The 14,516-nt window shown below is 57.4% G+C and overlaps 1 protein-coding gene across 1 annotated transcript in view; it reads right to left on the bottom strand.

The window, feature by feature from the left end:
• The window catches only part of Cdh4 (cadherin 4), a 359,542-nt gene that overhangs the window by 89,786 nt on the left and 255,240 nt on the right, over positions 1-14,516 (bottom strand). Inside the window, exons 2-3 of the mRNA XM_090352594.1 lie at positions 12,915-13,141; positions 2,038-2,211 (exon numbers count right to left, since the gene is read on the bottom strand). Coding sequence (XP_090208720.1) covers positions 2,038-2,211; positions 12,915-13,070 — 330 coding nt within the window. The 5' untranslated portion in view covers positions 13,071-13,141. The remainder of the gene's footprint in view (positions 1-2,037; positions 2,212-12,914; positions 13,142-14,516) is intronic.

The following is a 14,516-nucleotide window of genomic DNA, read 5'->3' as shown; positions in this document are numbered from 1 at the left end:
GCGGGCAGGGCTGGCCTGAGGGGCTCTGAGGGCTGGGCAGTCAGAGCCAGACCCCTGCTGGAGTCCATGTGAGGGCGGATTGGCTCCCAGTGTGAGCCCGGAGCTCTCCCTCCCTCCCCCAAATCCCTCCAAGGCGTCGCCTGGATACCAGGGAGACAGGCACAGCCCAGCCAGCAGGAAGCCACCAAGTGGTCCGGAGAAAATAAAGTGGCCCGTGGGGGGTGGGGAGGAAGAGAAGGGCTGGGGGCCAGGACTCTGTGGGGTGTGAGGCCATCAGTGCTGATCTCATTTCTGAATCCTGCCACAGCCGAGACCCGACACGAACACTGTGTCCCTCTGCGGGCTACCGGGTATGGCCGTGTGACAGGATGGAGACACACTAGGTGCAGGCCACTGCAAGCCCACCCGGTCCGGGGACTCACCCTGGCCCTCAGCCACCAGTCCCCCTCACCACGGCAAGCCCACCCGGTCCGGGGACACAGTGTGGAGAGGAAGCTGGACACAGCAAATGCCACCCACCCGACCTGGGACTTCCTCAGCAAGGGCTGGCCTGCCTGTGCCTTTCAATGGGGGCATCTACACATGTCCCTGGGCAGCCTGCGGAGTTTGCAGATGGTCCCTTCTCTGAGAAGGCTCCCCGAACCCGAGGGGAGCAGCCATGTCTCCAGATGGGGCTTCGGAGCCTTGCCACGGCATGCTGACTCTGGACAGCTGGGACAGCTGCTGCCAGCCACGTGCTGCACACGGTCCCTCATGATGCTAATGTGGGGGCCTCCCTCACACACCCCGGGACAGAGGCCCCCCCTCATACACCCCGAGACAGAGGCCCCCCTCACACGCCCCGGGGCAGAGGCCTCCCTCACCCCCCCCCCCAGGACCTCGGAGTATGGAGGCTGTGGCTGCAGTGCAGGCCCATGTGGCTGTCAATAGCGTCATCCCGGGTCACCTTGTCAGCATCAGTGTGAACAGGGCTTGGCCAGTGGCCCAGGGCATGTGGGGTGCATGTGTCCTGAAAGCTGAGAGGCAGCCTCCATCCTCACCAGGCAACCCAGGGTGTGGGTGCTTAGCCCCATCTGATGAGGATGCCACAGCCACCAGGGCGCACTGCGCCGGTCTGTGTACACGGCCCGAGCGCTCACTCCACATCTCCAGCCTAGAGCTTCTGCTTAAATAACCTGCCATGCCAGGCTCCTGGCTAGAGCCCTGGGGCTAGTGCTGGGAGGGAGAAGCCGGGGCTCCAACAGCCTGTCTACGCTCTAAACACCGTTCCCAGGCTCACGCAGCCAGAGCAACGGGAAACACAGAACAGGCACCCCAGCACCAAGAAGACACCCCTGCCGAATGGTGGTGACGGTGAGGGTGAGGTTTTCCACGGAGGATGGGAGTTATTTGTTACAATTCTCACCATCGCTGGCTCAAATTGTCATCAGATTTTCCTTTAAGGGGAAGAAGAGAATGCCAGCTGATGGTCTTGATTACAGAAATACCAATTTGTAAGATGAATCCCCTCCTCGGGGGGGAAAAACCAACACTTTTGGTGGCCACTGGGAGCAGGTGGCTCCCGTGAGCACGTGGAGCAGCATGGACCAGCCCGGCTACAGAACAGCCAGGCCACGGAACCACCCCCATGGAGCATTCCAGCCACGGAAGGCTAGCGTGACAGTGTAGCCCCAGAACCACCCCCCACCGAGCAGTGTGGCCACAGAATAGCTCCATGCCTTGGGCCTCATCTAAACACTTGCAAGATCTCAAGGACAGACATGCCAGCAATCCACAGGGAAAGGTGTAGACCTCAGAAGGAGGTCAGAGGTCAAGGGCCCCACCCCACATCCTGCTCCACCCTGCTTTACACACAAGACAGAACTCTGCAAGCAACCCAGAGAGGCTCCCCAAACTCAAGAGGGAGGGTCTACCTGGAGGAGGCCTCTCTCTCTCCCCTTCTGCCCCCTCTCTCCTCCCTTCTGTCCCCCCCTCCCCCCCACGCCATGTCTCCTCCATCTGGGGCCCAGCAGTGTCCCAGCAGGAGGCCCCACTCACCCTCACGAGCTGCTGCGGGAAGGGGCCTCTGGAATTTTCCGGCACGTTGATGGGGGGAATGACCCAGTCCCGCTTCTGCCTTCTCAGGCCTCTGGAGCTCTGAGCCTGGGACCATGGCAGCAGCATGTCCTTCGGGGGCGGAGAGGGGGTCAGAACTACATTCGTCTTCCCTTTCTGCAGAGAAGAAGAAGAATCAAAGAAGTCTGGTTAAGTTCTGCACAAAGAAAAAAAAAACCAAAACAAAAAACCAGGCCTCTGCTGAATCTGTGTCCGCCAGAATGGGTAAAGAAAAGCCACGTCGCACATAGTGCAGGGGAAACACCACTTGACGCTGAGTGTTGCAGTGCACGCCTGCAGTCCCAGGGCCCAGCAGCCCGGGTGGGGTGGGAGTTTCAGGACAGTCTGGGCCACACAAGGAGTCCTGTCCCAGACAAAAGACTCCCTCCACCAGCTGGGGGTGCCGCGGGTCACAGAAGTTGCCCACGTGACGGAACCCTGAAAAGGAGGGCAAACCGGTGGGCACGTCAACACAAGTGTGGATCAGGGCTTTTCGTCCCTTTTAACTGTGTTTTGGTGCTGGACACTGTATCAGGGCTTTGAGTATTGCCAGATTAGGACCTTAAAATCCAGAAGCAGTGGAAGTAACCGCAAGAGAGGAGACGGATACATTTGAACCTGAATCTCCTGTGTATAAAACACACCCCACGGAGGGTGGCAGGGAAATCGAGCCTCTCAACAAACCGGAGGAGGAGTAATAGCAAAGAACTCTTACCGCTCAATAAGATAAAAAATGAAATGGAAGCTCTCCTTCCTCACAGGAAGAGGACATGGATAGATAACCCAGAGCCACATGTGTGCGGCCATCAATATGCTCAGGAAAAATGTTCACGTCTTCCACGAGTCAAAGATGCAAATTCAAGCGCTAAACTCTTTTTGCCTATGAAATCAACTAGAGGAAGCAACATCAATCCCCCATGCCGGGCTGGGGGCTGTGTTCCTCAGCGGGGGGAGGTTACCTGTGGAGGATCTAGCACCTATTGTCGGGGTTTTTAGTCCTTGGTCCCTCCAGACCCGCAGGCGGGGTAGAGAGAACACGCCCCGACCAGGACAAGCCGAGAAAGGAGAGGGCAGACTGACCGTCTGCATCCAACCCTCCCTCTCTGGAGGACAATCAGACGCCTCAGGGAGACCCATCAAGGCGGGAGCTCGTTTATTGAGGAAGTCCATTCAGCTAATAGAGGGTGCAGGAGCCCATCAGCACAAAGGTGGGCAGGGCGGGGAGGTCCACGTGTTTACTCTCACTCTAGGTCTCAGCAGAGAGGGATAAAGCAATAACACATTCGTACCCAGTGGTAATCAAGTCTCAGCAGAAAGTGATTCACAGTACCGACGATAGAGCTCAAAGTTCGGCATGGCGTCCATACACGACAGCTCATTTCTTTGTGTGGTTATCGTACTCAGGGACGCAGATTCATGGGCCAGCCTGACCCTGCACTCGGCTCCCCACACCTATGACCTGTTTACATCCAGACAGCCATGAGACACGCAGCCAGGCCCCCATCTTTCTGCACCCCAGACAACAGCGAAGGCAAGCCACACCATCGCAGTGGCTCTGCCTGCCACGGCAGCGGTGAGGCGGGCGTCACCGAGGCTCTGCCTGCCTGTGGTCATCTGCACTTCCTGCCCTCAGCAACGCTCATCCCCGGGGATGCCCACCTGTCCCACTGAGGTGCTAGGTGGACAAAGGTTTGTCTACCAGGAGTCCACTGTAGTGGGTTTCATGAGTGGCAGTCTGGCTGTCTGATGGCAGCAGGTGCTCATTCTGGGTCACGGAGTCTTTAAAGCTCTTCCTGGAAGATGCTGACCCCAGTGAATGTTCAGGACATACGAGTTGGTGGAGAGAGGGCACCAGGGCACACAGTGCCTTGAGTCCAGGCCTGGAAGAAGCCTGGGAGGAAACATCACGACCCGTCACCAACAGTGAGGGTTACGCTCCTTTCTCTCTCGGTTCTTTCCCATGTGGTATTTTCTGAGGACGGCACTGGACACAGCGTCTTAGACAGCACGCTGTGCACTCGGGTGCGCCCCTTACTGTGCCTCTCAAGGGCCCCCAGAGACGGCCTCGGGGGTGGGACAGCCCAGGGCCGAGGGACCGTGCTGGCTGGGGCATCAGCTTCCCCTCACCTCCATGGCAACAGGCCAGGCAAGCTGGTTCAATAATTGGCTTCATCCCGCCCTCTGTGGGAAGACCCAAGTTCAACACACACACACACACACACACACACACACACACACACACACACACACACACACACACACACTTTCGCAAAAAGAGCCAGGGCATGACTTAAGTAGTACAGCACCTGCCTAGCAAGCACGAGGCCGTGGGTTCAAACCTAAGTACCAGTAATACCACTGGGCAGGCATCCAAGGCAGGGAAGGGTTAGTAAGTCTGTCTGCTGTGGTCAGCCAGCTCGACTTGGCAGCTCCTGGTGTGTCATAAGGTGGTGGGAGGGGTCCTGGGTCGGGGGGGAGGTGGCCTCTGAGGTCACCGGGTCTGCAGGACTGAGTCCCTGCCTCCACAGCACCCACCAGGCCTCTGCGCCTCAGCTCAGAACTGTGCTCCCGACACAGCCATCCACACAGTCCGCTTCATCTTCATTTGCTTAGCAGAGGCTTGCACGGCATCAATTTCCCTAGTGTTGTTTAAATAAATTGCACATATTTGCTACTATTTTAAAGCTGCGAGACAAGTGTAATAACAAAATCTGGTGAGAGGCAATGCCAGACCTGCACCAGCTTCTGCTGGAAGGCACACCCATTCCTGTGAGAGGAGGGCATCCACGGTGTCTTTAGATGAACGGACCCTTTCCGGGGGATGATGTGCCAACACTGCCTGAGCGCAGAGGCTATAGATGGCACTGCCAGCTCTCGATGGCACCTGCTGGCTGAGTGACAATGACCCCAGGGCAGAGTGCATCCAGGCGTGGGTCATGCATCTGTGCCTGTGAGAGGTGGATGGGTTCTTGCAGGCACGTGATGAGATAGGCCCTGCCATGTCCCTTGCTGGTGGACTCCAGGGCGTGGCCGGCTGCAGCGGCATACGTGGCTGGGCATATCTTCATCACTCAGATTAGCGCCCCCCCCTCAGTGCCATGGCCAGCTGCAGACAATGGTAAGGGGGCTTCCCCTTCCAGATGCCCAGGCCTCGGGTGATGGCAGCAGCCCAGACTCATTTGCAAAGCCCTACATCTGCCTCGTTGCTGTTTTCATTTGCACTGTGTTTCCCACGGCGTCTCTGCAGTCCGTGGCCCTGCGAAGGCTGGGTTATAGGGCAACATCTTCTGGCGAGGCAAGGTCCCTGACCCTCACGGCACTGTGTGGACATGCCAGGCTGCCCGCCTCCATCCTGGACCCAGGTGGCCGTGTGCCGGCTCTGCTGTCTCTTCCCCTCTGTGGCCGTGGTGGGTTGGGTAGCTCTCCTCGGTGTGGGAGGGCATGTGTCCTCTGTCTCCAGGGACTATGCATTCTGAGATCCTGCTTCAGGGGGAAACTGAGGCAGGAGAAACGTCCCCGGCTGGAGTCGGAGCCCTGGCTGAAAATTCCCAGCAGGAGCTTTACTCTACAACATGGACACAGCCTCACCGGGCATCCTGTGCTCGTGGGGGCTGCGTGGAGCGTGGCTCTGCCTGCTCACGACACGAGGGGCCAGGGAGGGCCAGGAAGGAGCCCCACAACCCTATCAGGTCCACATGTCTGGTCTTGGCAGATTCCTCCAGAAGACTCTCTGGCCCTCTCAGCATCCTCAAGCTTGATGACACAGACTGGTGTTTCAGGGAAAGAAAGTGGAGGAAGCCAGGGGACACTTTCCCACCAGAAGGAGGGGGCCCCCAGACAGAGCTCAGAGAGTCACCCAGCACCCCAGGGGCCACAGTGACGTGCTGGTTCTGGGCCTTCTGCCACTGCCGAGGCCTTGTCCCTGCCCGGGTCTTGCACCTGCTGTGAAGAGCCACTGTTCTCAGAGTAATTGACTGTGACTCCGGGTGAGGTCCCCAGGGGCTGCTCAGTGTCACCACGAAACCGTGTTCCCTCCCAGCACCACTCACAAGGGAGAGATGAATAATGCAGGCGGACCTAGGGCAGCCTTTAAATTATCACTTTTTTCCCCTGGGGGGGGTGGCTGGGTGAAGAGGGAGAGAGTGTGAAGGAAGAATAGAACCCTTCGCACCCATCTGCATGCATCAAGTCATAACTGATCACCTTTCTCCATTCCTTAGTCCACTCATCCGTGTAGAGCACAGCGTTACAAGGAGTGAAGCAGGAGCCCCACTTTTGAGTCCATGGGCAACCCCATAAAACACCCGGGTCAGGCTATGTGGACAGTGGAAGAACCGAGTCTGCTGTGGAGAAAAAAATCCCTGCACACCGGTCACAGGTGTGTGTGCGCGAGCCCCATCATGGTCTGAGGGAGTGGGGCCGGTTCACAGATGGAGTGAGACTAAGATTTCCCCAGCTTCCTTCTGATTGAGAACACAGAGGAGCCGGGCACGGTGGTGTGCGCCTGGCATCCGAGCTACTCAGGAGGCTGAGATCTGAGGATCGTGGTTCAAAGCCAGCCCGGGCACTAAAGACTAGGAGACTCTTATCTCCAGTTAATCACAGAAAAATGGGAAATGTGGCTGTGGCTCAGGGGTAGAGTAGTAGCTGTGAGTTGAAGAGCTCAGGGACAGGGCCCGGGCCCAGAGTTCAAGCCCCATGACCCACATAAAACCAAACCAAACCAAACCGCAGAAAGCACATCCCACTGCAGACCTCCTGGCTCCCACGGGCTGGGCTCCTGGCAGGGGGCCGGGGCGTGCAGGGTGCAGACAGCCGTGTGACTGCCGCCTCGAGGGGACCCACAAGAACTCCCAGACAGGTCCATGGAGAAAGCCCCAGAGCGGCTAGGACAGCAGACCTAGCACTGAGCGGCCTGGGCATCCTGGCACCTCCACACAGTGCTCAGGAACAGCAAGTGTGCTGTGGATTCCTGGCTGGAGTTGTCACCCCTAAGAGCAGCCTGCGTGTGACCCCCGACGCCTGGTCAGCACAGAGTTTGTATTCACTGGCTGGGCAGTGAGTGGAAGGCTGGCTACGGACTGGGTGCCTGACCCAGGAGATGGCGTGACAGATGACAGTGCAAGGCCCCTCAGGGCCACCAGCCCATGGTGGTCCACGGAGGCAGGCCTCCAATGGCGAGAACAAGGGAAGTGGGCACTAGAAGCCCCTCTAGGAACTTTTCAGTGTTTCCATGGGACATGCCATCCATCCCTGCCCTCACCTGGTCAGAGGCGTCATTTTCATCTCCTGGGAAAGCGACTCTTGACCTTTTCTGATTGGCAGCACAGCCCTGTGACCCCGTGATGCCCAAGCAAGGCTTTGTAGGCATGGGGGCACTGCATAGGCAGATGAAGGAGCCGGCAGAGGGAAGGGGCTGTGCACAAGGTGGAGATTGTGTCTCTGAGTCCTTCTGTGTCCCAGGCCGGGCAGAGGGCATGGGGAGCCATCCATCCACACTGTGGGGAGGGGTGGGCAGCAGGGTGGGGGAGGGCCCCACAGTCCTGGCGGGAATGGAAAACTGGAGACCCGAGAGAACTTCCTGTATACGTTCTGGTGCTGGGCATGGGGCCACATCAACATCTTCCTCTTACGGCTGCAGAGCGGAGAAGGAGGTTTCACCGTGCACGTGCTCTGTGGGGTGTGTGTGTGTGTGTGTGTGTGTGTGTGTGTGTGTGTGTGTGTGTGTGTGTGTGTGTGTAGCTCCTGGAGCCTCTTTGCATAGTCCTAGGTGCTGCTATCAGCAGTGTGGTGGCTGGGAATGTTGGTGACAAAACCCTCTTCCCGCAGACCCACTTTTCACTGTGCTCAGCAGTCAGACCCACCGCCACCTCCTTCCTCGCTGCACCGGGTCATCCTGTGCCTGGCCTTGTGGGTCCTTGTGCAGCGCAGAGGACACCGAGCCACGGGCGCCTCCGGAGTTGTCTCCACTTCCTGCTGGCCTGGATGGCTCTGGATTTGGGGCATATGGCCCATTCCAGCCACACACAGGGCTGGAGAGTGGCACGAATTCCTGCATGGTGAGGATGGCTGCCACCGGAATGGTGCAAGATGAGCTTTATCTCCCAAGTATCAGGGCTCTTTCTGGCTGGCTCCCCCTGTCAGCTTCACTGTTTTCAGTTCCTTCACTTCTGCAGAGCCCCGGGTTCAACATGCTTCAGTGAGAAAAACAACATGGCTACTTGCTCGATGCCTCACCTGGTGCTGTCTTACCTGGGAACAAATAGCTTCTCTCTGGGTGTCTCTGTGTCTCTCTCTTCCTTGCTTTCTTTTCTTTTGTTTTCTTCTAGAAGAGATTGAGACTAGTTCTACAGATAGATAGCTCAGTCCTTCACCTCCTGCCCTTTACAACATACCTTCACTGCAAGCAGGCGCTTTAAAATATTTAGCTAGGGTACGGTCTGGAGGCTTCCAGCTCGTTTCCATGGTAGCCGAGGATGGGCAGAATAAAATGGTATTTAACACACACAAAACAAAACCACAGGAAGACATCTGCACCCCAACACATCGAACATGCAAGCCATTTGCATACACATTTGCCAGGGTTTGGTCTAGAAGGGTCTTATATCGCAGGCACCACCTGGGAGATGCCTGCTGTGCCTGCCTGGGCACCCAGGGACACGTCAGAGCCCGGGTCCCCTGGGAGAGGAGAGGCTCAGGTTCCTCGAGGCAGCACACGGAGGGCGGCCCCCCCACAGGACATTGCACCTGCTTGGAAGCAGTCTGGCTTGAAGGCTCCATGCCAGTTGTCTGTAGGCACTGGATGGCAATCCATCAACTCTAACACCCCGTCTCTGGTAACAGGGGACCCTGAGGGCTATCACGGCCCTCAGTCACACATGGGGAAATGAGGCCCCAAGTTGTCTGTGGAGGTGCCCAGTGTCCCTCGCCTGAGGCTCCTGAGAGGACTTCCGTGGATTCACCTGGCCATGGCAGTGCTGCAGAGGAGGATAGCTGCAGTGAGGGCGCCTCACCCCGGCACCGTCTTGGCTGGGCCAGTGCAGGCACTACAGGCTTCTGAGCATCACACCTCAGTCTCCCCAGCTCAGTGCCAGCCTGACCTCCCACAGACGACACCCAAGATGGCCTCAGACATTACCAACAACTTGCTCCAGAGAGTTAGGAAAATCATGGGAAGTTAGAAAAACTATAAACAAAAGTGTCCTTCAATTTATAGAATAAAACACGTTCACTGTGAAAAAATTCAATGACAGTAGCAAGAAAAGAAAAAAAGTATTACTCATTCCGGCATCAGCATAGAACAGAGTTGAATGGTTCTTGTTGGTAGCTCTTAGAGAAAGGGTCCTCTCCAATGCTGGCAGCTCTAGAAGAGGCCGAGGGAGGTGTGGGCGGAGCCTGGGAGCAGGTATGGGCGGAGCTTCACGAGGACACCCCGCCCCCCAATCCCACCACCTCAGATCTGCCACTTGGTGTTCTCTGAGAGGTGCATGGCATTCAGCTTTGTGACTAAAGCAGGACAGGACCAAGCCAGGGTGCACCTCTGCCTGGTGTCTCCCCTGGGTCTGTGCCAGTTCCCCTTCTCACTAGGGCACCATCTCATTGGGTCAGGGCGCCTGAACCTTCTCTTTTCTAATCACATGGTCTCCAAACATGGCCACATTCATGGGATTGGAGGCTGGGACACCAGGTGGGGGACCCGGGAGCCCCGAGGTAGGACTGTGGGGGCTGCCTGGCTGAATCTGCCCTTTGCAAATGGGCAGATTTGCTGTATATCCCGACATTAGTTTCATAAAATATGCTTTCTTTCTTACAAATGACACCCACAGGTGTCACTGCCATGCTCAGATGTGGTGCTGGCTGGACACATGACCACGGCTGGCCAGGCCGCCATTCTGGTATTCTCCGTGAGACCCAATGCCACCCCAGTTCCTCCAGGGCAACTCGGCGCCCAGCCAGAAGTATGTAACCTCATTTGCATTTTCTAATTGAACTGCTATCAGCTTTCCTGCAAGACTGCACAAGGACCTCTTCCAGGTTCTGGCGCTGTGTGCCTCCCTCAGAGAGACCCCTTTCAGAGAGACCCCTTCCTAGCTGTCAGGAGAGGGGTGGGAAGGAGGTACAGAACTTGCTAGATTTCCATGGTTCATCTAGTTGTAAAGCATTGGAGCCCCTGCTCCACTGATGCCATGGACCAGAGAGGCCGAGGACTGCCACACAAGAGGAACACGGGGTACAGGACTGAGGAAGGAGGGGGGCCTGGAGTGTCCACATGAGAGGAATGAGAGGTGTGCAGGACAGAGAAAGCAGGGTCCTGGACAGCCAGCCCCAAGGGACCTGTTTCGAGGCTCCTTTCAGCGTGCTTCCCGGGACTTGGACTCTGTGCACCCTGCTTAGCAGGAGGCCATTTTCTCCTCCAGAACCTTCCGCAGCATCGTGCTGTTCACCATGCCTCCAGCTTCTGACTTGATTTTTTCTTTTTTCCCAGTCCTGGGGCTTGGACTCAGGGCCTGGGCACTGTCCTTGGACACTTTTTGCTCAAGGCCAGTGCTCTGCCACTTGAGCCACAGTGCCACTTCCAGCTTTTTCTGAGTATGCTGTACCGAGGAATGGAACCCAGGGCTTTGTGCCTGCTGGGCGCGTACTCTACACTGCCTCGTGTCCCTCTTGCTGCACGTTCCCTCTGTTTAGCTCGGCATGCGCGAGCTTGAGCTGCCTCTCTTGAGAGCCTTTATTCACCAGCGTTCTCGTCCATAGTCTCTCATCTGCAGATATGGGTTCCCTTATAGCAATGCTGCCATCCCAGGTAGCATCGACTCACTACGGTCCAACCAGTTGAGGTCCCTGGAGTCCCACAGTGAGTTGCCACTCTGTTCTAACAGTTTCTCATTCCCTGTCCCCAGGGGCTGGGCTGGTGCAGGCCCAGTGCCTGCCGGGAGCAGGGACGGCCAGCGGGTCATGTCAGCAATGTGAGATTTTCTTCCTCCACTCACGGAACCTCTAGGTGCAGTGGGGCCTGTGTGTCCTAGAGAAACGGAGGGCCCTCCAGCAGCAACAGAAATGTGGACGCATGCAGTGGAGGCCTGGTCGTGGGGCACAGGGACCCCACAAGTCCTCCCCGGCTGCATGCGAGGGTGACAGGCTCACCAGGGCACCAGCCCCTGTGTCTGCAGGTTGGGCTCTTTCCAGGCCAGCCTGTTCTGTGTACGTGTGTGTGTGTGTGTGTGTGTGTGTGTGTGTGTGCGTGTGTGCACGTGTGCGTGTGCCTGTCTGCATGCACATGGGTGTGTGTGTGTGTGTGTGTGTGTGTGTGTGTGTGTAGCGGGGGGAGGAGGGGAGGGTGCACTCTGACTGCAGACGGCCTAATTGCAATCATCACCACTGTCTGCACCTTCTGAGGAGGAGCAGGGATTAATTGCGTCAGAAATTGCTTCATTAGCGCCTAACAAAAGGCATCATTATATTTTCAATTAGTGCTTTTTATCTGAGGTCTTCCACATGCTGCCCGAGTCTGCCTTCTGCTCACAAGATGCAGAGCTTCAGCCTCATGGTCAGGGGCTTGGGGACAGCTTGGCTCACGGTCACGGGGTGGGCAGGAGCTGGGTTCTACAGTGCCCCGGCTCAGCCACTGGATGCATCGCGGGGCCCCGTGCACAGTGGCTGCTCACTGGGGTGGGGCTTACAGTCATTGCACAGGAAAGAGTGAACGATGCCACCTGACTTGAAGAGTCGCTAGCGTCTGTGGGGGGCTCTCGATGCTGGGTGGGGAGTCACTGCTAGCGACGTGTTTAGATGCGGTCCCTGCCACCCAGTGGGTGGACGTGGTCTCTGGGCCTGCTTTCTGCCTTCTCTCATCTACCCATCCCACCTTCACTTGAAGCCAGGAGAGGAGACAACGCAGGAGCTGTGCCCCCGGTGAGTCCCTGGCCCTTGTGCCGCCAGCTCTCCCCTGGAGAAGAGTCCTTGACAAGGCAGGTTTGGGAAAACTTGCAACCATTCCCCAGTGGAGTCTCCCAAGACTTTCAGTCATGGTGAAACCCATGCCACAGCTCCCGCTCCACTCTGTCTAGACTCCACGGCCGGACTCTTTCCCAAGGAGCAGCCACGCGTGCAGCTCAGGCCACGTGTGCAGCTCAGGCCACGTGTGCAGCTCAGGACACGCGTGCAAGCTCAGGACACGCGTGCAGCTCAGGCCTCTTGTTCTTTGCTTTGACCATGGTGAGTGGCATGGTGGCTGTCATTGGAGCCTCATGCACTTTGATAATGCACGGTGACTCTGCCACACGGGGGCCTGACACGCACAGTGACTGCCACACGGGCCTCGCATGCTTTGACCACACACCGCGACTGCCACGCCGGCCTTGCCTGCTTCCTCCCTCCTCACTGCTGTGAGCCTGGAAACTTGGTGCTGATTTTATGCACCCCCCCCATCTAGGCTCCCCAGGCTTCCCTCTCTGTCCACCCTCAACTCCTTCCACAGCCCCAGCCCAGGCTTTGCGATGCAGCTGCAGAACCCTGGGCTGGGCAGAGGTGGACAGACCCTGCTCGCTCCCGACACAGAACCCGAGGCCTCACAGTTCCCAGACACTGCTGGGTCTGGCCCTGGAAGCAGCAAGCAGGGTCAGCGTGCTGAGGGGCAGGGGACACAAGCTTCCCCTCCTGCCTATCCCAACCCCGCGTGGGGCTCACACAAACCATGACATCCACTGTGAAGCTGGCGGCACAGCGAGGCGGACAGAGCCAGGGGCTCTGAGCACTGGGCCCTCAGGAGGAGGGGCTCCTGGGTCTGGGCACAGACCTGGGCCTGCACTGGCTGCTCTTACCTTGTGTCCAGAGTGTGGAGACGTCGTCTGGGTCACCAGCAGTCGCACCAGGGCATCCCACTGCTTGGCCGTCTGGTGGTCCCGCGCTGTCACTGTGAAAGCCACTTGCTCCGACGGGATCTGCAGCTCGCGGGTGGCAAAGACCGTCCCGTCCATCCCCACTTTGAAGTCCAGGCTGTTGGTCTCATATTGGGTCCCCTTGGTCCCCAAGCAGCTGCTGAACTCCACTATAAGAGGACAAGAGGGGACAGTCAGGACGACCCGAGAGGCCAAGGTGCCCACAGCACGCACACTGTTCTGTTTCCCTGGGAGCACGGGGGCCGTGGCCTTGATGACATCCCGGTGGGGGACAGAGGGGGCCGCGGCTCCGTCCTGAGGGGTCAACCGAGGGGGCCGCGGCTCCGTCCTGAGGCGCAGAGCAGCTGGAGGAGTGGGGGCGTGTGGCCACTCCCCACTCCCTGCTGCCCGCGTCCTCCCATGGCTGGGCCTGGCAGCTCCGCCTTGCCGTCCCGGGGTCTGACACAGAGGCGGAGGGCGGAGGGGGTGAGAAAGCTGGCAGAGGGCCTGTTCCCTACGGGCAGATCCACGGTGAAGTGAGCAGTCCTGCTTCTGCCCTTTTCACTCAGTGAGGCCCCGCCTGCCTGCCCTGGGCCGGGCAGGTCTGCACACCGCAGGCTTCCTTGCCGGGCACAGAGTGGAGGCAGCAGATTCACACCGCTCTCGCCCAGCTCACAATTCTGTTTTCCAAGCATTAATTATGCAGCCCAATTGTCAGCTCCCCCCACTCCCTCCCCAGTTCTCACACGCAGCTCTTTGAACTCCACTGCAGGAAGAGCCAGCTTCCTTTGTGCCACGTTAGTGTGCTCTTTCCTATGTGTGTTTTTGTGTGTTGCTAGCACCCTGCAAGTTCTCTCTCTGTCTCTGTCTCTGTCTCTGTCTCTCTCTCTCTCTCTCTCTCTCTCTCTCTCACACACACACACACACACACACACACACACACACACACACACACACACACACACACTTGCCAGCGTCATACCCTGCTGCTGCAAGCCACGGACAGAGTGACTGAGCATGTATGAAAATGCGGGCTCCTGGCAGTGACAGGGCAGGATAGGTGTTTAAGCAATCCAGCTGTCACCATTTGCGTGACTTAATTAGTACGTATTCTAGAAGAAGATTGTAGAAAAAGATTCTCTGTAATATCTGATAAAATACCTTTCCCTCATGTTCACCTCTCATTGTTACCTGCCTTAAAATAATAAAGATTTTACGTTAATGCTTCCTCTCCTCCCACCTGTGGGTTTAACAGAAAAGTGTGTGTGTTGTGTGTGTGTGTGGTCCTGAGGCTTGAACTCAGGGCCTCGGTGCTATCTCTGAGTTTTGTTTAGTTTTTCTTTTCTCAAGGCTAGTGCTCTAATGCTTAAGCCACAGCTCTACTTCCAGCGTTCTGATGGTTAATTGGAGACTTTTTTTTGCCTCAGGCTGTCTTTGAACCCTGATTCTCAGATCTCATCTTGAGTAACTAGGATTGCAGGCATGAGCCACTGGCACCTGGCTGTAAAAGTGCTTCCCCACCCTTAAGTTGAAGAGGAATCTTTA

Source organism: Megascapheus bottae, chromosome 18 (genome assembly GCF_031878675.1).
Source record: "Megascapheus bottae isolate mThoBot1 chromosome 18, mThoBot2.hap1, whole genome shotgun sequence".
Classification (NCBI taxonomy): domain Eukaryota; kingdom Metazoa; phylum Chordata; class Mammalia; order Rodentia; family Geomyidae; genus Megascapheus; species Megascapheus bottae.
This window is presented reverse-complemented; position numbering and strand designations above follow the sequence as displayed.